Below are 20,927 nucleotides of genomic sequence, written 5' to 3' on the forward strand. Positions count from 1 at the left end.
TAGCAACCAGTACCGTAATATGCATTTAAAAGTCCGATCTAATAATTTCCTATAATCCTAGGGGGCAATGTGAGACAGAAAATACATGTTTGTTCAGTGGCTAGAGTTATATCAGATAACACTACACCCCAAAATGTGTTCAGTGAGGGGCACGTCCGAACATGTGAATTATATCAGCTGAGGATGTGTGACATGCATCTGTCACAGTCTGGTATAGGAGCTGTCATCTGTGGGAGGCTAGGTACGCTCTGTGCAAAACGAGAAATTGAATGCCCGTAAAACAGGCATTCCAGGAGCCCGTGTGGTGGTACTCAAGGGTTTTTGCCCATTATGACTTGTTGAATGCCTTCCATTTATTTCTAAGCTGTTCCAGTTCCATTTGTCTGTCATGTTGCAACAACATATAAAGCCAAGAAACCATATGGCTGCTGTTTCCCATTGTGTTTAATGCATGGAGGAGAGCGGTATAAGGCTCTTTACACCCCGGTGAATAGTTAGAACATTACCAATGGAGCCATATAGCAAAAAGGTGCCATTGTGCAGTCCGTATTGACATTTTAATTCCGGAAAACTCAGGAGGGTTCCATCGGAGAACAAATCACCAGGAGTGGTAATTCCCACCTCTCCCTATGACGATAATATTCTAGATGTGAGTATACTGTTTCCTATGGATAGTCCCATGGGAGGAAGGGCTAAAGAATATGGGCTCAGTTTCACTGTGTGTGGGAATCCCCCATCTCAGACAGCCTATCGCAATTTTAAGGGGAGAGAGGGAGATCTCTGGCTGGTGGTACCCAGCAAAAGGATGCCAGGGAGGCATCCCTCTAATATCTGTGGATCGATTCTTTAATCCTGGGAATAATTGATGTGTCTGCTGCGAGGGCTGTGTTCCACCTCATGGTCCCAGTTTTTTTGTGCTCTAGCCCCGCCCCCCTCTCCCACTGGTGCGGGCCTGGGCCACAAACCACACTGTAAATTTGGCCCCTGAGTGAAAGTTTGTGAGTACCCCTGGTTTCAACAATGAGGGTTCACGTCCGGTTTCAGAAGTGGGACAGTATACTACAATGATATATTGGACAGTTGAACTCTGCAGTACCTATATTATCCCTGCAGACAACATGAACCAATTACTATAGATTTGCCGGATGTGATGAACACCGGATGAGATTGCTTCCTAATACCGATCAATGTCGAGTGCTTCGAGCAATATTTCTCTGTAATTAACTGCCCTGTTGTGTCATGACTCCGGCCCAGTGTATACACAGATGAATGTTGATGTAGTTCTACCTAATATATATTAATTAAATATTACAATAAAAAAAAGTTCTGTTGAGTGACTGCTGCCCTGGGTCAAGATAATGTTGTTACTGTTCCCAGAAAAGTAAACGTGGAATTTATTTCAATCCAGTCCAGAGGAACGAGAGCACATAGCTTGGCCTATAGGTCATACGAATGTATATGAATTCATGGTACCTCTAATATTTGTGAAATATGGCACCCATGGGGACGTCAAATGCCTCTTTGAGCTTTGGATAGCTTTCAGTGGTGCTATTTTACAGAATTTGGAACTCTGGAAGTGGGTGGTTAGTGTTGGCCGAGACAGCAGTTCTTTAGAGCAGAGTCCACAATTTTGTGTACTGCTTGTCTGAATAACTCTGGTTTGGAAGTGATGTTTTAATTGTTTTATTTCTTTTTGTATCAGCAGCAGTGTTCCATTTAAAAAGTATTCAAGAAAGGCTGTTTCAGAATCATTTTTTAAGACATGGATGCTTTCTGCGAAAGCTAGTAAACTAATACAAAATATATCTCTTGAATCAATTTTTATTTTGTTAAATTGTCTAGCTGGGTTGCTCAACTACCCTTTAATGCTATTGCCCGCCTTCAGTGTTGTAGCTGATTTTTTTTCAAGAAGGCATGGAGATTCATTCTTATATGCATTGAAAGCACTACTGGGTTCTGTTGGTCTTTAGAGAGTGCACTCTTCATTACTACTGTTTTTTTTGTTTGTTTCTTAGCTCCCAGAATCCCATTAGATAAGTGGATCTTCACTACCACTCATACGCCAGGCTGTGGCTTTCTGGAAGTAGATGATAGGTAAGAATTCTTTTGACAATGTTTTACGATAATCACGCAGGGGCATTAAATAGTGTTAGAAATAGGACATTTAACATTTGGATCCTCTCACATAGCAGTTACGACAGTGATCGGTCTTCATCATATTTGATTGCAATCGTCAATCTTGAGGTTGAAGAAGTTGTTTTCTTCACATTCTTTCTGCCTCTCTTTTGGCTCTAGAATTCAGGGCACTTCCCTTAATCGAGTTGAATGTTTAAAACATATTTACAAGTAGGCAATACAGTCATGAGGAAAAATGGTGAGTTAAAAAGGAAACTAAAACACCCAATGTGGTGTGTGGTGTGCAATAGAGGCAAATAATTCTCTGTGATGAATGAATAATTGTTAGACACTAACTCGCCAAAGCTACATCAAGCTTCTTTTCCTTCCAAATTGCAAACCGAGCTGAAGTAACCAGGGTCTTGACTGAATGGGCTTTGGGTCAAGTGTATGGTTTTAAGAACATGTTGACAGTTTCTTCTGAAATGGAAGAGTGGATGTGAATTAGAAGTGTATTCCGCAGCGAAGGGATAAAAGGATGGTCTCCTAAAGAGACACCTAAAGTGAATTCTTTAAGAAAGCTGTCAGAAGATTGGGGTGAGGATCACTTACATAGCTGTATTCTCCTACCTGCCACTTTCACTCCACGATCAAGGTATATGTAAACGATGGTATTCACATGATTTTCACTAAATCAGTTAACCTTCATGCATAGCTTTCTCAACTGAAAGAAATATTTCGAAAAAGCTTAATAATCACACTTTTTGTCATTCTTTAGTTTGATGAAATGGACATTCTTTGAAAATGATAAGAACAGTGAAGGTTGGGTGGTTGCAGTTTCTGGGGTGGGTAAACTATATTGCAGAGGCAGAAATGGGGAACCAAAAAGAGGAGTAGTAGGGTGCAATAATTTTTGTACACTTAAATCATTTGGAAACTAAAGTCTTTCTTAGTTTTGTAGCATATTTCTCTGCTGCTATTGGCAGAGTTTTGTGACGAGTGATTGGATCATTGTTTTTGTATTGCAGGGCTGTGCCTTTGTTAGGTTACCTGCCACAGGATTTGATTGGAACTTCAGTCCTTACGTATCTACACTCAGATGATCGCCCACTGATGTTGGCCATGCACCGTAAGAGTGAGTACATATCCCCTTGCCATGAAGACCTTTATTATAACTAGAAGCATCTATTGTGCTTGTTGTGTTATATTTAAGAGAAACCATGACTGCTTACCATACATAGTTCTCCTTGCAAGCAGCAGTGAAGCATGCCAGGATGAAAAGTCTTGTTGACTCTTGTCAAGTCAAATATGTTTGGTGTAGATATTTTTAGGACATGCAGTGAGAATCGAAGTTTCCTTCATAGTCTAAATGAGAAAGCCTTGATTCTTTGTTCGTATGTTCCTGGATGTAACTTCTTTTATACAGCATAATAAAATTTATGTTTTCTTTATCACCCCTTACTTTATACATACCTTAAACCTAACTAGTCTGGGGATCAGGTCAAGCCATATTTTAGATGTAAACCCATTTGTGCGTTAACACCCACGTTGAGTGCTTACCATCTGCATCTACCTGCCTGAACCAGGTCTAATTTTAATATTCTTTATTTATAAATGTGTTTTTGCAAAAGCAATGTCTTTTGTTCTCTACTTGCTTGTGCCAGATTAATTCACTGACATTATACTATGAATCTCAAACTTTTAGGGAAACGTACCTCAACCCTGGGATAAATATTGAACATTTTCTAGACCTCACTAGTCTAGTTAGACTGTACTAGAGCCACCCCCCCCATTCTTTCTGTCTCGTAGGCCGTTCCCATATGATGTCTTCAGCGATATTAAGAGTAGTTTAAATGGGCACCTTTAAAACCCCAAGCCTACGGGGCATAGTGAGGGGTGCGGAATGGGCTGGTCTAAGGGGTGCAATTGCTGTAGATCCCTAAATCACACTTGATTATGTTGGGTTTCATAGATAAACAGATTTTCATCTCATTTATTTTTTGGCATGGGTTTTGCCACATAGGTATAAGTACCAGCCATGTGTCCAGCAAAGTCATCCCCATTCTTTTCTTGAAACTGTTGCTCAATTGCAAGTTCTACCTGAAATACTGACCCTAGTAGTTACTTCAGCTAGGTAAAGGTGCTATAGCTTTGTAGGCTCTGCTTCATAGCCTGTCGGGAGGCCAGGACAGAAAAGTACCAATCTCAAGAGAACCAAGCTTGCGTTCAAACACATCAATTGGGTTTCTGTGTTTTGCACTCATTGCAGTTTATTGTTTAGACCATGTTCATATACTTATGGAGATATTTTTAATCAAGTCTATATACACACTGAGAGCAAAGTAATCACTTTAAATTGAAAATGCTGTATCACGCCCCTCACAATTTCTTTTTGATTTAAACCTCTTTGTTTCTCATCCCATCTGATGCCTTCTTTTGTCCCTTCTCCCTGTTACCCCTCCAATCTCTTTGTGTATGAAGGAACTAAAAATTGAGATTTCATCTCATAAAATCTGTTAAGGCTGAAGACTATACTCCATATATTTATTTCCCCACGTCATTTCATAGAGATTTCACATTTCCTAGATTACAGAGACATTAATATTGAAGGGGTTGGATATATTCCGTCAATATTATGGGATCATTTAGAGTTTAGCAAAGCAGGAACACTGCAGTAAATTGACAACGCGCCTCCCACCAAATGTATGGTTCCCCTGCCTCATAATGAGTCAAGAGTGGTGCTGGGTTTTAAACAGCAAATCCTCCACTGACTGAGCCATCAGAAGCCTTTGCCATGATAGTCTATCCTTCACAGGGCTGTCAAGTCATAATAATGGTGCCACGCCTAATTTAGTTTGGTGGGGCTTCCCTAGATATCTTTGTCCTGAACCCCCATACTAGGCATGGCAGTACCAGGCAGGAAATTTGCTCACTGGTTCCCAAGCTCATTGAGAAAACTTTGTCCACGTTGAGTCAGTGATTTTTTTGTTTTTCATGAAAACCAAAAAACATTACTGATAGGGTGTGTCAAACATAACATCAGTTCTGTAAATCTTTCCTGCCGTCAGCAGTATCTTCTTCCATGCAGGCAGTGAGATCCTTGCCTACGGGGTTATTTAAATATGGTGGGCTGTCCTCCAGTAGGGGACCTGCAAGGAAGCCTGCCACACTCTAAATCGGGCTATAAACCAGATTTATGAAAAAAGTGGGTCATAATATAATACAGACAGATATGTTTTTTATTTGTTAACCAACCTCTCACATCAAGTGATATGTATGAGACAAGAATCGGTTGTAGGACTTATTGCCCAACAACAAATACAGGAATGGAGGCCCTTAAGGAACATCAGATCTCCTGCCTGTCTTCACTAACATGCAGTATCTCCATTGCCAACTTTTTCCCGTTAAGGGACCCTGGTCATAACAGCTCACACAGAATGACTACTGCCATTGGAAGTAAAGTCACAAAAAGGGTGATAGAAATAGAAAAAAAAAATCTTTTAAAAAGAAGAACCCTCACTCACCACCTAGTGGTGACATGCTTCATCATCGGGTTCCCACTGGGGAGACCAAATGTCCCTCCAGTGTGCTACAACGCCAGTGTTACAGCAGAACTGTTTTTGGGGTTTTATGTGAAAAAAGTGGTGATTGGTGCTAGTGTAGGTGATTTAAAAGAAAACGTCTGTGCCCAATACAAAATTAATAAGGGGCCAAACGACTTCAGTTAAAAACAAAAATGACGGACAAAGGAGAGTTTTTAATTCTGAAGCTCGTTGTCCTGTAATTTAAAAGGTTGACATGTTTCTGCTATCTGGAGTTTAATTTACTCAGCATTCTTCAGGACCAAAAAATTGTGATCCTCCAGTGGTATGTGCACGCTAAGGCGCACCCTCCCGTGAGGATATATGCGTTAAAAATTGGTATAACTCACAGACTTTCCATGGAGGCTCAACCGGACTTCACCAGGGCCCACAACTGTAGCTGGTGAATTGTAATGCTACATGGGCTGACGCGGCAGGGGTGTTCTTCACGTCGCGCACTTATGAGGCGACGACTCCCCGTATAGAACCTGTCAGGTAGCACTTCTGCGGCCCGTAAACGTTGTGGGCCCTTTTTAGCGTGATGGAAAACAAGATGGAAAACATTTACCACGTATGGCCTCCATTCTTGGAGCTCCCTGCTATGGACGACACCCACGAGGTGGGTGAGGCACAATCCCATTCAGGGACCCAAGATTAATACCCATCAACGGGAGAAGTCCATGCTGGACAATGAGACGTACCGCATCCCGATCCCAACACTCAAGCCTCCGTTTCTGACACCACTGTACACTATTGACGGGAAACCTATAGATCACGCCCAGTCCCCACCCCTTCCCTTACTCAACTGTAGGGCAGGGACCACATGCACGATCCTCCCAAGGGCATAGCCACTATGCACTAACAACTGTCCTTTTAGACTCGGTCTACCATGGCTTTGGACTATTCAGCATCACTGTCTTCTCTTCCCTCCAGAGTCCGAGTCTGGCTTTGAGCTATTCTGTAGATTCCTCCAATATCCAACACTTATGGCCCAATTACAAGTTTGGCGGTACAACCGCCGGATCAACATTGCAGCGGTCGGGAGTATGCCGCCAAGCTGGCAACATCCCGACCACCATATTTCGATAATACCACCAGGCTGGCGGTGTTGTGTCAGCTGTGAAACAACAGTGGCATGCTTCAGCTCATAGATAGCCTGAAGCATATGCCGCTGCTGTGGCAGTGCCGCTTTCATGTCGGTGCACTATGTGCCCTGCACCATGTTGTGCATGGCACACGGTGCACGCATAACAGTGTAAGCAGATGGGCCCCCATGCACACCCCTTGGGCTAAAACGCCCTGCTGTCCTGTTTGGAGCCCCTTTCACTGCCTTACCGCCGACTTGTTGATGGCCAGCTTGTCGGAAAGGCAGGTTGTGATCAGTCGGGATCCAGGATCCTGGTGGTGGCCTTGTGTCAAGCTTGTTGTGTTCCGACTGCCTACCTCATAATAGGGCGGTCGGACCGACGAGGAGGTGGCGGTTGGACCACCACTGCTGGTGTGGCTGACTTGGGACCACCATACTCGTAATCAGGCCCTTAGTGTAAACACCTAAACTATTAAAGAATTGAAACAAAAAAAGTGTACATGCTGGCTTGTCACATACTGAATCTACATCTCAACGTCCCTAAAAATCTCCTTTGTTATACTTGGAAGACACATGGATACTGTCTTTTACCATTCAGTCTCATAACTTGGCCTTTATTTCATTCCAATTGAACAAACAAGCTAATCACTTAATTCTCAGAGGGTAGCAACAGCAAGGAGTCCAGTCATCTCTTACTTCTTAATTTTTCTTTTCTGGTGTTGTAGTCGATGTGGTCCAGAATAATTGTGCTTTACAAGCTGTTAAATAAATATCTTGTTGTCAAACACATTATTCTATTACACATGTATTAGGTTGCACCCTTAATTATAAAGGGCACACCTCTTGTGGAGGTTTCTTAGAAGAGGTTTTTAGACCACTCCTCCGTTAGAGCCCCTATATTTTTCATTCCACTTAAAGCTCTGCTGTACGAGACTTCCAGTGTCGAGATTAAAGTTCCAATCACAGGGCAAACGTAAGTGCCCTTTAACATTGGAGATTAGAATTTACACATCAAAACGCAAGCAGATTTACCTGCAGTGTTTCTGCAAATGTAATGTACTTATTGATTTCTGTGTTTATTTGTGAGGTATATGGACTGTGTATTTTAATCTAAGTTCATAATAGAGAGTGTATGTTTCTAATGCTGCATTTGTAATCCACCCTTTCTAAACTAAAGTCTATTGACTAGCGGTGGTAATCTAATTTCCCCCCTATTGTTTTTCATTTGTGCTAGGAAAAAGTATAATTTTTGTCACCACTGTTACAGTATCATTATGTCATTCATCATTAACTGTGACCCTGAATCCGAGAGCCGATAAGACTAGATTCAGAGTGGATGCCAACACACAAATGCACTAGATTGCAGCGTTGCCTGAAACCCCTACTAGCACCGACACCTCTCTCTCCATCAGTTTGTTTCCCTAGTGGCTTCAACAAGTTCCCTTTCCAGTATTATTTTATGTATTTACTGAAGCAATAGACATATTTAGAGAAAATCATTTGCTAAACTTGGCTCTTTATCAATGTTATGGTCAAACTTGAAGTGTATCCTTGCACTCACCATATTGCTAAAAAGGGATGTGGGTTTACGGTACTTTGGCCTTACTTGAACCAGAAAAGCAGTACCTGCTTATCTAGTAAAAATATATACTATGTCTCATTCCCTTGAAGTAATGAAGCATGCAGGTCAGCAGCCCTTTGAACATGCAATGCGTTTCTGTGCCAAGAATGGAGACTACGTCACGCTGGACACTAGCTGGTCAAGCTTTGTGAACCCCTGGAGCCGGAAAGTGGCATTCATCATTGGCCGACACAAAGTTAGAACGTAAGTCTCAATGATCTCTGCAGTTTATAAGCAAAAGGTGTGCTCTGTACATGAACTGTGATACTTATTTACAAACGTGTGACAGTTTTTATGCTGTGACATGCAGTGTGGAGAATGTTTTGTGAGGATTAAATGAGTGACACATGGTGAGCTATCAATATATATATATATATATATATATATATATATATATATATATATATATATATATATATATATATATATATATATATATATATATATATATATATATATAAGGAAATAATGATGCATTTAAAAATACAAACGAAATGTTGACACTTAATGCTTGCAGCAAGGAAATACATGTTCCATCATGCACCAAAATCTAGTGCACTGAACCCACGCCCAAAGGAGGCAGGTGAATAAAACCGGAAATGAAAAGCAAGTTTTAAATGTCATGTTTGTTGCAGCCCAGGAAGAAGAGGCTTTGACCTTGAAACGCGTTGGCAATGTAAATATTAATCGGAACTGAAAAGCAGTCTGCATTGTAAAGCCAGATGGCAGAAGGCTGTCGTGTGACCTCTCATAGCTCAGGCATTTGGACAAAAAAAAAAAAAAATATATATATATATATATATATATATATATATAATATATATATATATATATATATATATATATATATATATATATATATATATATATAAATATATATCTCCACTTCACCAATGCCGGAAAAGGATTACGGGCTGTCACGGGCGGTCCGAGTTCTGAACGCCAGCACTTTCGAAATATTCACTCAGCAAGTTCCTACTTTCCACAGGAACCACTCGGACACTCCAGATGCTTGCAGAAACATTTATTCAGGCAAGAGAAAAACGACGCGTTTCGGTAATAAACCTTGTTCCCGCTCGTAAATTCATGTGGTTACCTTGTTGAAATTCACTTAAAACATTGCGTGATAAAACGTTACCCCCACGTGATTCTAAGAGCAACTGTAGTGGCCATCTTGTGCAAAAATAGATAGTAGAGTCTAACCTACAAAACCCTGTTTATGTTGTAAAATACAAATTTCTTTACTTAGAATTTGATCTTGTAATATTCGCACAAATTATGAAACATTTTAGGTAAAAAATATGTACATTTGTCATTCCCAAGAAAAAACATTAGTTGCGGACGTTATGGGCTACTACATTCCAGCCCATGAAAAGATTCGCGTAGCTGGGGGCGAACCTGCTTCGCACCCAGCTACGCAAATCTTTTCATGGGCTGGTGGGAGGAGCGGGTTGTCGCTGAAATGGCTGAATTTGCCAACATTGCCCTGTGGCTGCGCTATATAGATGATATTTTTTTGCATTTGGTGCGGGAATCAGGACTCAGCAAAATCTTTTGTTGGGAAATTAAATGTGAACAATTTAAATTTACAGTTCACAGGACAAATAAACAACAGCACCATGGAATTTCTAGATGTCCTCTTAGAAGTCAAGGATGAGAAGCTAACTACAAAGCTGTTTCACAAGAGTTATGCTGGAAACAGCATACTATATACGAACAGCAGCCATCCTTCTAACTTGGTACACAGCATCCCTTATGGGGAGCTGTTACGTGCCAAGAGGAATTGTAGTACTGAGGCATCCTTTGAACACGAGAAAATCCTCATGTGTCAAAGGTTCAGTGAAAGAGGATACAGCAAAAAGACCATTAAAGAAGCTGTGGCTAGAGTAGAACTTAAATCCAGAGATGACTTATTGTATCCCAAGCAAAAAAGGAGGATGATGAATGTATCAGATTTATCATGACATTCTCAGGGCAGGGGAATGTAGTGCGACAGAATTTTAAAAAACATTGGCACGTATTACTGACTGATGAACACCTGAGTAAGAACTTAGGAAGTAACCCACAAAATACTTTCTGGAAAAGCAGGACGCTGAGAGATGAACTCAGCCATAATCATGTCAGTACGCAATCAGTGAGAGAAACCTCAGTACCATCTGGGTTTAAATGTTGCAGATGGTGTAAAGCCTGTAGGAATAGTAGGGATTGTGATAGACTACAAATACCGAATTCAAACAGGGAGTTTGTGATAAAAAAAATCACACCTGTAACACAACACACAGTGTTTATGTTTTGATCTGCCCATGTAACAAGTGGTACGTGGGTAGTACCAAACATGAAGCAAAGAAACTGGTACTAGAACACCTACGGGCGATTAGGAATAAGAACAAACAGCACCCTGTAGCCTGACTCTTTGCTGAAAACCATTTCAGTGATGAGACCTTGCTACGTATGGTGGTAATTGACACTGTGAACCTGGGAGCAAGAGGTGGTAATCGAGAGCTATCCTTGCGCAAACTGGAATCACGCTATATCATTGACTTGAAAAGTCTTGTGCCAAAAGGCTTGAATGTGAGCGAAGAACTGGCAATTCATTTATATGAATAGAATATGTATATATCTGTATTCAGTTAAGCTGTATTTTAATTGGGTTTTTATTTCAGATTTAGGGCACTTCAACTTTTGCAACTTGCGGCACAGTGATGGAACATTGAACTATACTCACGTAAAGATGATTGACATGGACTTATGTATTAACAATCTAGCAGTTTATGTAGAAAGAAACAATATTATAATACATTAACTACTTCTACATTGCCCGCTTGGGCTAGATTTTGGAACATCGCAATGACGCTAATATTGGTCTCAATAAAGTTATACATTGAGACTTGTCAGATTACGAGTGTATATAAGAACATATGTTGGATTGATAATTACTGGGCAATGCAACTGAGGCATTTAACCAGAAATGTAGTAGCCCAAAACATGCGCAACTAATGTTTTTTCGTGGGAATGACAAATGTACATATTTTTTACCTAAAATGTTTCATAATTTGTGCGACTATTACAAGATCAAATTCTAAGTAATCAAATGTGTATTTTACAACATAAACAGGGTTTTGTAGGTCGGAATAAGACTCTACTATGCATTTTTGCACATTACAAGATGGCCACTAAAGTTGCTCTTTGAATCACGTGGGGGTAACGTTTTATCACGTAATGTTTGAAGTGTATTTAAACAAGGTAACCACATGAATTTACGAGCGTGAACAAGGTTTATTACCGAAACGTTTAGTTTTTCTCTTGCCTGAATACATTTTTCTGCAAGCATCTGGAGTGTCCGAGTGGTTCCTGTGGAAAGTAGGAACTTGCTGAGTGAATATATATATATATATATATATATATATATATATAGATAGATAGATAGATAGATAGATAGATATGTGTATTTATATACATAGATATATGTGTATATACATGTATGTGTATATATATATATACATACTAGCAGCCCGTCCCGACATTGTCCGGGTATGAATTGCTGCCGGCCAGTAGTATATTGTTTTGTAGGATTTCGTTTTGATAGCATTTCTTATCTGTGAAATGCCTGCGAAACGCTCCGATTCACAGTGCACTGCTGATGCACTTCAGAGTGCGCGTTCAGTAGTGTGTGAACTCGAGTTTCCCTACTTTATTTTTCCTTGCAATATTATATAGCGCAAACTCGACAACATGGCATGAGCACAATTTTCATTACAGAAGAACACATTCATTTTTGGTAGGCACGGGGAGACAAAGCGATTTGCCTGGAATCACAGGATATGTTGAGCTGATGCTGAGATTCGAACGTAGCTCCCCAGCTCTAAAGTTCGCAATTCTAGAACTTGTGGCGGGAGGTGTGTCTTAAAGTGTATGTCAGTGCTGGCCATCAATGAGAAAGACCTGTGCATTTTTCAAATGGGTGGTATTAAAATATGAGTATGTTGCTGGAGATGTGGGCCGCCATGCCAACAATGTACTTACCGAGGGAGGGTAAACGCCCCTTATTCCGCAACTTTTTTCCGCATACCATCACTCCGCATACTTTCATTACGAAAGTATCATGACTCCGCAATGCCATTATAATGCATGGCATTACATTTTATAAGCTCTTACCACGCATACATTTACAACGACAACGAAATTCGTTGTAAATGCATGAATGGTAAAAGCATGTTTTTTTAAAATGTTTGGATATAGGGGTATATGTTTTGGGGTGCTGAGGTATATGTTTTGGGGTGTTTAGGTTTTTTTTAAGGGTTCAGATATAGTTTGGGGTTATAGGGTAGAGGGCTAGGTTTGGGTTTTGGGGTATAGGGGTATTTTTAGGGTTCAGGGGTAGGTTTGGGTTTTGGGGTACAGGGTTATTTTTAGGGTTCAGGGCTAGGTTTGGGTTTTGGGAAACGGGTATTTTTAGGGTTCAGGGGTAGGTTTGGGTTTTGGGGTACAGGGGTATTTTAAGGGTTCAGGGCTAGGTTTGGGTTTTGGGGACAGGGGTATTTTTAGGGTTATGGGGTAGGTTTGGGTTTTGAGGTACACAGGTATTTATAGGGTTCAGGGCTAGGTTTGGGTTTTGGGGTACAGGGGTATTTTTAGGGTTTAGGGATAGGTTTGGGTTTTGGGGTACAGGGTATATTTATAGGGTTAAGATGGGTTAGTGTTTAAGGGTGTTGGGGTATTTTAAGGAGTAAGGGTGGGTTATGATTATGGGGTGCAGGGGTATTTAAAGGGAGCAAGGTGGGATTCGTTTTTAGGGTGTAAAGGGTAATAACATAAAATAATAAATAAAAATAATATAAATAATGCAGAGACTAGAGACCAAACGAATCCCAAAGTTGTGGCAAAAAAAGATTTATTCAGACAAATTCAGCAGCGCAGCGGAATGACGCGTTTCGGGCGGATGCCCTTGATCACAATAAAATATTACCCAAAATGCCTTGTTTTTCAATGCGTTTGTGCACACCATGTGATGAATAAACATAAACAAAATACTACATGGTAAGCCCCAATGCAAGAAAAATAATCAATACAGTACTCCTAAAACGTGCATTGATGTAAACTGATACACATGTGTAATTTGTCGCTATATGTGCAATTGTCGCAATAGTAAACATTTAAATAAGTGCAAAGGTCTATAAATCAAGTTAAAAGTAATATTGTATATACCTAAAACCATCAAATTATTTAATCTAAAAACTGTCCGTTGGGAAGTGCAAATCTTACGCAATGTAAACATGGCAATTGTGCAACATACGCAAATAAATAAAGTACTGATGAGACTAAGAACCTGCTGTTAATAATAACAACAAGTTAAAAACCTTTACAATGATGTGGGGACATCAAACATTGATGGCAACCCCTCCGCAGTATGAATGTTGGGCCTACCCTTGGCAAATACAAATGTAAAAAAAGTGCTCATAATAACCCTGTAGTGTGGTGCATATTCTTGATGTAGTGGGATTTAATAATCCATATCTACATCTAAAAAAGGTCAAATAAAATGTTGGGTGATGGAAAAACCAACTCAAATGTCAAACATTCAAGTGGCAAAATCAAAGATCAGTACATCTCGTTTCAGTGTAGGAGGGCGGCCTCAATTCGATCCTGTTCTCATCCAATATGATATATGTTAATGTGGAGCAGCAGGCAAACTACTGTAAAGTTGGAATAGGACCTTTAAAAAAAATGATAAAGGTCCTCCGTGGTATTTAAACCATTGGGTACCTTCGTGTCCAGTTCTAGAATCATTCTCGACTCTAATTGCCGTACCATTTTGTCTCTATCCCCTCCCCTGCGTGGGTGGGGGACCGGGGTCAGGACAAAATAGCTGAGACACTGTAGGTTGTTACTGTGTACACTTTTGAAGTGTCTCGCGACAGGATAAGAGCTGTCATTATTTACAATCGCGCGAATATGCTGTAATATTCTGGCATGCACCTGAAGCTTGGTGCATGTCACATATATATAAACATATATTTGATGTTTTAATAATGTACTTTTACAAAATATATGACTTTACCACACATGCATTTGCGTTATAATGGCATGCGTGATAAAGTCATATGCTTTGTAAACGTTTTAGAAATGATGTCTTTGCGGAGTAATAGTCCTGCGTTATAAAAATTGCGGAGTGATGGTATGCGGGATGTTGGTTTGCGGAATATCATCACATATTCCCGGGGGAGGGATAGTCCCTTTCTTGCTATTTCCGTGGAGGCGGGCCTTGTGTCCGGATGTGCGTGGCGCGAGGCTTGTGCTCAACAGAAGTGGAAAATCTCCAGTGTGCGCTTCAGGCGTCACCGGAAGTTAAGGCGAGATTACATTTCCACCACAATGGCCCCTGTTTGCTCTCCTTCCGGCCCTTGGGAATAGCGCCATGCCTGACCTCCATACAGTAAAGCAGGTGCACGTCACTGGGAGCGCGGGGCACGCAGACCCGGTGCTGGAATCTACAGAACCTGGGAAGAAAAAACAATGAAATATTGGGCACAATGCTAGCTTTTTTTCCGTAATCCCGCGCCCGCACACGCCCACGCCCCCAGCACACGATATGAGACATGGCATGAAGGGCGGGATGTACCACAGTGAAATGCTAATCTGTTTGTTTACCTGACGGCTCTCACCAGAGAGGCAGTGTCCCCCCCCTCTCTCCCCCATCACACTGCCCTCCCCCATCATCTGTAGCGGGAGGCGCCCCAGGCACATACATACCTGCCATTCCTCCCACGGGAAGTCAGGGTGGAGGGAGAGTACCGAAAACAAATGTGGCTGGCTGCAGCTTGTTTTCATTTGAGGAAGCAGTTTACCCCCCCCCTCCCCTCCCCCACCTCGACGCTCCACGGGAAAGCAAGTGAACTGGGCCACTCCCCTTGCATGCACTCTACTCGCCCGCTACGCGTAATATATACCTCAAAGTTCCCTGTGCCTCTTTCTTCCTCCCCAACGAGCCATCGCAGAGCTTCAGACCATCCACACCATTTCCACAGTTTCCCCCAGCTCCAAAGCCCTCCGCTTCTGCCCCGCCGCGCCCCCACCCTACCTGCAGTACATGGGAGCTGGGTCCAGCCGCAGTATGTCTGGCCTAACTGGGGCGGGACGTCTGCGGTTGGGAAACAGTTGCTTCGTTTTTTGGGCTGCGAGCATGCATGCGGGCTTACAGCGAAGCTGTCAGGCGCGACTTACGTTCACCGACAGGGTTGCCGAACGCCGCGTTACTTTTCCTCCCCAAGGTTCCCCTGTCGCCGCCGCTCTCTTCACCATGATGGTGGCGGACATTGCACTGAACTGGGTGTTGGTTTCGCGCTCCTCCCCGCGCTCCTGTCTGGACGCCGAACGGCACGTTTACCTAACGCCATGCTCACACGCCATTGCACCTCTCGCAAGCGTTGTATATGCCGCGTTCATATCACTGTATGCATACGCCCAAGGACTACTTTTCCCATAACGATCTCCCCTCCCTAATGTATATGGTGTGGTGCTGTATAGCCTTTGTCCATCTCCTGGACCTCCCCTTTCCAACGCTGTATTGGGTGTTGTTATTGGTGCTGTACTTCCAGAGTTTACCCGGCTCAAAGGTTCACAGTTCTCTCTTTATAATAGTAGTATAGATAGATTTGTGTATTTATATGTCTGTATGTGTGTGTGTGTATGTATATGTATATGTGATCAAGATCGTTATCTTCCACCACAATCTCTTACCCATAGGCCTCCTATGCCATCATCTCTGTGGCCCTGTACACCCCTACCTCCTCAGTTGCCACACTCCTCAAATATAGGGCATAAAGACTCAAAGCAAGGAAGGCAATATAACCCCCGGGAACCCTGTCGCACCGAGAAATGGGATGATGCTTGGAAGAATAAGCACGTCCACCCCCTGGATGGCCCAGACCTAGACTCCTTAACAATCATGGCTTCTCCTATCAATTACGCTGCTGCATATTACATGGGTATACAGAGGGTAGCACAGCACCAGAACGTCAATCTTCATGTCATGCAGGATGAGAATGATTTATTGGTTAAGACTCTATCCTGGACTAGAAGGTCTGTCTAATATTGCACTATGCTCTGATTTAACGACCAGGTCAAGGCTAGAGGTGTCACCCCGGGCCAAAAGAAATACAAAGGGGTCTCAGACAACCTGGTGAACAGCAGGGGACAGGTACCACTTGGCTCAAGTCAAGTCAAACAAGCTTTATTCAACAAAATAGTCATAAAAGCACATAAGAACAGTTATATAAATATAAATACATTTGTTTTTTAAAAAGACCATAAAAAAGTACTTAAAAGAAAGCTGGTCAGCAGAGGTCAGCAGAGAGCAATTGAGTGCTACGGAGTTTCCGTGAGAGGCAGAGAGGCGGAGAGGAACGCCGAGAGGAACGCCAGCCACTTGCAGTCGCTTGCAGCCATCAGCCATCGTGATCCCGCGATCTAGCAGCGGCTGCGGGTGAGCGAAGTGAGCGAATCTTTACGACCTCGACTTGCCTGACCCCCCACCCTCCCCACGCGACCCGCTCGGCGCCCGGTGCTGCGGGAAAAGCTGCGGGGAAGGGGAAGGAGGTGGACGGCTTCTGGAGCAGCCGTTTCCCTGGCAGTCCCCTGAAATTCAAGCCTACACGGGTATCTGTCTGACCCACCTCTAAGCCTTGTGTGTGTCCCCTCGGCATCCCAGCTACGGATGGGGATTCAGCAGCTGAGGCAAGAGGCAGAGGCAGTGGCGGAGGGTAGGCTGCAGCAGTGGCAGGGCGAATTGTAACAAGCCACGGATCCCTGCAGGCTGCGGCGGTGGAAGAGGTAGAGGGCTGGCACCAAGTACTGGTGTGCTGAACCGGTCTGCGCCCCCCTCCCCAGAAGACTCCGTAAGCCCCCAGAAGGCTCCTAAAAGTTTAAAACGCCTTAAAAATATTGCCATTATATCAGACCAGACCAAGGAGCAGACTATTGGTGCTATAATAGAGATACACAGCGGCGGACACCGCGGCTTAAATAGAGCTGCGTCCAGATTTATTATGCGATCCGACAAAAAAGTGAGTAAGGCCCCAGGAGTAAAAACCAATGCCCCAAAGGGGACAGCCAAACGAAGGAGAATTGACAAAACTAGTGCTAATAAGGCAAGCAATTCTTTGAAAATTCCATTAATCTCGCCAATTGCTTCCTTATTCGAAAAATCTGCCTTAAGAAAAGACACAGCAATGAGCTTGCGATTTCAATTTCTGAAGGATCAAGGATCAGCCCTGTTCTCGTCAACAGGGGATGTTGAGGGATTATCGTCCCCCTTAGCCCCCGTTAGAAACTTTGCAGCTAACGATCAGAGGGAGGCAGATGCAAGAGACGCATCTGCCTTAGGTAAAATAAATCCCCACCTTAGTGACACGTCAGTCTCCTCGAATGGTCCGGATCAACAAGATAATACAGACAAGATAATACAGATCATAAAATAAATTCATTTGATTTCAAAAGAAGAGTTACTACATCAGCAATGGTCCACTCCGTCACCGGGGACTCTAATACCATTATCACACAACCAACACCTCTCATAATTGCAATAGATCAAAGCTCAAGCCTGGATCATATGCAAGTTTTGCACTCGAGCCTCGACGAGCTCTCCAATCAATGGCCTGAACTCAGCCAGTCAAAATTCTACGGCAAAGAGAATGATCGGTCGGCCGAAATAAAGCAAACCCAGGAGGAGGGAGTCACCATAGTTGAATATGAAAGTTGCGACCCAGATCCACAACTACCCAGCTCGTGTCGTAAAGAGAATCAAAAATCACGTGCCACCAATGAACAAGAGAAATTATAAATCAGTAAACAAAGAGGCCAATAAAAATTTCATCAAGGTCACAGGACCTCCGGACTTCATTGCTCCTCTATTACAAGCACTTCAAACATCTACAACAACATTAATAATGCAATCCGATAAGCTGGACATTCAAATTGATCTAATGAATGTAATTGCATCCTACATAGCCCGAATCAATACAAAATTGGATAATTTAAATTACCTAATTATTAGAGCACAAGCTTATGCCTTCCAACCCAAATCCTCATGTACTTGTGGCCCAGTTCTTGATAAGCTAAGCACATTACCTATAGTTCTAGATCAGATACTCACATTAAATAAACGTTTTATTCACCCGGCCACAGAGTTTGATCAGTCAGGCAAAGTTAATATCGGGAGTCATGAATTAGACGAGGACAATCCCTTCTTAGGGTACGTCAATAAAGAGGAGCCCCTCAAGCCCGGCAATATTACAATCAGCGAAGATACCCATGAAGTAGCTACAACTGATGCAATCATCTCAGCCCCTATAAAGCTAACACTAACAAAGAGACAAAGGAAAAAAGAACGGAAAGCTAGGAATAAAAAATGCGAAGCTGGCCCACAGTCAAGCCTTAGCATATATCCTATTTTTGCAAACTCTAATATAAAGCCAATAACAGAGGACCATATTGGGGAATCCTGCCAAGAAGTGAGGGGAAAAGTTGACACATCCATCAATGCAACTCAGACGATGATAATGGCTCTCAGGGGCCCAAAGCCAGCAGATAGCCTGACCAGCTTCGAACCCACGATAAATAAACCGCACAACGCGCCGCTAACAGTAACCAATCCACCCACCTCAGGAATGGATAAAAACCTTGAAAAACCCTTTAACTGCGAAAAAGACAACGACTTTCACCTAAAAATTAATAAAGATACCACTTTTTCACAAGACACCACTTTAGCAGGGGTAAATAGCAACATGGACGGCCATATGCAAGTTCCAGGCTTAATAAGGAACTTTAATCCTCAGAACCAGCATGCCGCAAACTTCCCAGCTTGTAACAACAGTGCATCAAATGATATATTCACTCGAGCACAAATGGATGCCCGAATTGAACCAGAGGATAAGGGAATATTTGTTTCTTCTCTCCAAGCAACTTTAGAAACTGAAACTCAAAACTTAGTAGTTAATCCTCGCCACATTCCTCAAAAATCAATACTTGAAACCCCGGCCCACTCAAATCAAGGCAAACTAAGCGTATGTATAACAAACCATGAAATTAAACAACCAAATGGAGAGGTTTGTCATGACACAAGGAAAGAGCCAATCAAGTCTGGTGATGATCGCCTTCAAATAATTTTTACTCCAGAGTATAAGACACAGGGTTGGCTTGACATACTAAACAGGAGTAGTAACATCTTGAAACTCATGGCCGAAATTAAGGAACTAAGCGATATAAAAACTACAGATTTAGAACAAGTTCAATTTCAAAGAGAGTCTAAGGACACAACAAACGATCAAACATTGACTACTTGGAAAACCCCAGGGATTGTCCAATTAATGTTAGGGTGCTCGGATTGATTTCAATCATGGGGTATACAATTATCACAGCCCATTACCCTCCGTCATCCGTTGCCACTGAAGAAATCATACGGAACGCGGTTTACCAGGAAATTTGCTGACTTTGCTCCTCAGAAGCCAGTCTATTCAATCTTATATAATGCTAAAGGCAGAAGCGACCCAGCTCTTACTCAGGGAGGAACGGAAGCGGACAAAATCGAGGAATCTGGACTTTCGATGGATCACTGGAAGTGGCTTCCCAGTATGCTAAATGATAAGCAGAGGAACTGACCCAATAAAGATACGGTGAATCAAGCTGCAAACAAGGGAATACATGTGATATTATGGAACATCGCCGGCGCAAAAAGATTGTTGGAGGAAGGATTAGCATTAGATGAATGGGCGAAAGGCGATATCATCGCCTTGCAAGAAACATGGCTGCAAGAAGAAATCGCATTGGCCGGCTTCATTCATTACACTGTGGCTGCCGAAAAATCCAAAACCCATGGACGAGCCATCGGAGGCCTAGCAGTTTACGTGTCAACCTCCCTAAATATTTATTCCGAACAGCTCAATTCTCCCGATCCAAGCCTTCAATTAGTTAAACTATCAGGACAAAAGGCAACTGACAACAAGACAACAATTCTGATTAATTACTACACGCAAACGAACTCAGACGTTAAAAAGATAAAAAATGCCGTACTGTGCAATGCAATAATGGGTCTTCTCTCCACCGAGCCATCATGGAACATAATATTAACTGGCGATTTTAATTCCAACTTGATATATTCCCTTGAGGAAGATGAAATATTAATGGCAGACAATATGCACTGGAGCGTTCCACGGCAGATACAAAGTGTGGCAAGGACCCGTAAGGATCCGCTCGGCTTACTGCTGGTGACAGAACTAGAGTATCTAGGTATGCGTGTCCTGAATGGCAGGACCGATGAAGACCGCCCACCGAAAAAAACTTACTATGGGCCGCACTCCCAATCAACGTTGGATTTCTCAATTGTAAGTCTTCCATTAATTCCCTTATTAGACGGCTTTTAAATTGAATATACGCCACTGAGTGACCACGCGATGCAACACATCAAATTCAACTTCCGCACGGAAAGATTCCAACCATCATATATATCGGAGGGACATCTAAGCACGAT

At 42.4% G+C, this 20,927-nt stretch overlaps 1 protein-coding gene across 1 annotated transcript in view; it reads left to right on the plus strand.

The window, feature by feature from the left end:
- Positions 1-20,927, plus strand: part of LOC147665610 (period circadian protein homolog 3-like) — a 321,666-nt gene that overhangs the window by 179,752 nt on the left and 120,987 nt on the right. Inside the window, exons 10-12 of the mRNA XM_086949648.1 lie at positions 2,016-2,094; positions 3,144-3,250; positions 8,455-8,608. Coding sequence (XP_086805774.1) covers positions 2,016-2,094; positions 3,144-3,250; positions 8,455-8,608 — 340 coding nt within the window. The remainder of the gene's footprint in view (positions 1-2,015; positions 2,095-3,143; positions 3,251-8,454; positions 8,609-20,927) is intronic.

The sequence above is a fragment of the Lissotriton vulgaris genome, unplaced genomic scaffold (genome assembly GCF_964263255.1).
Source record: "Lissotriton vulgaris unplaced genomic scaffold, aLisVul1.2 SCAFFOLD_771, whole genome shotgun sequence".
Lineage (NCBI taxonomy): Eukaryota > Metazoa > Chordata > Amphibia > Caudata > Salamandridae > Lissotriton > Lissotriton vulgaris.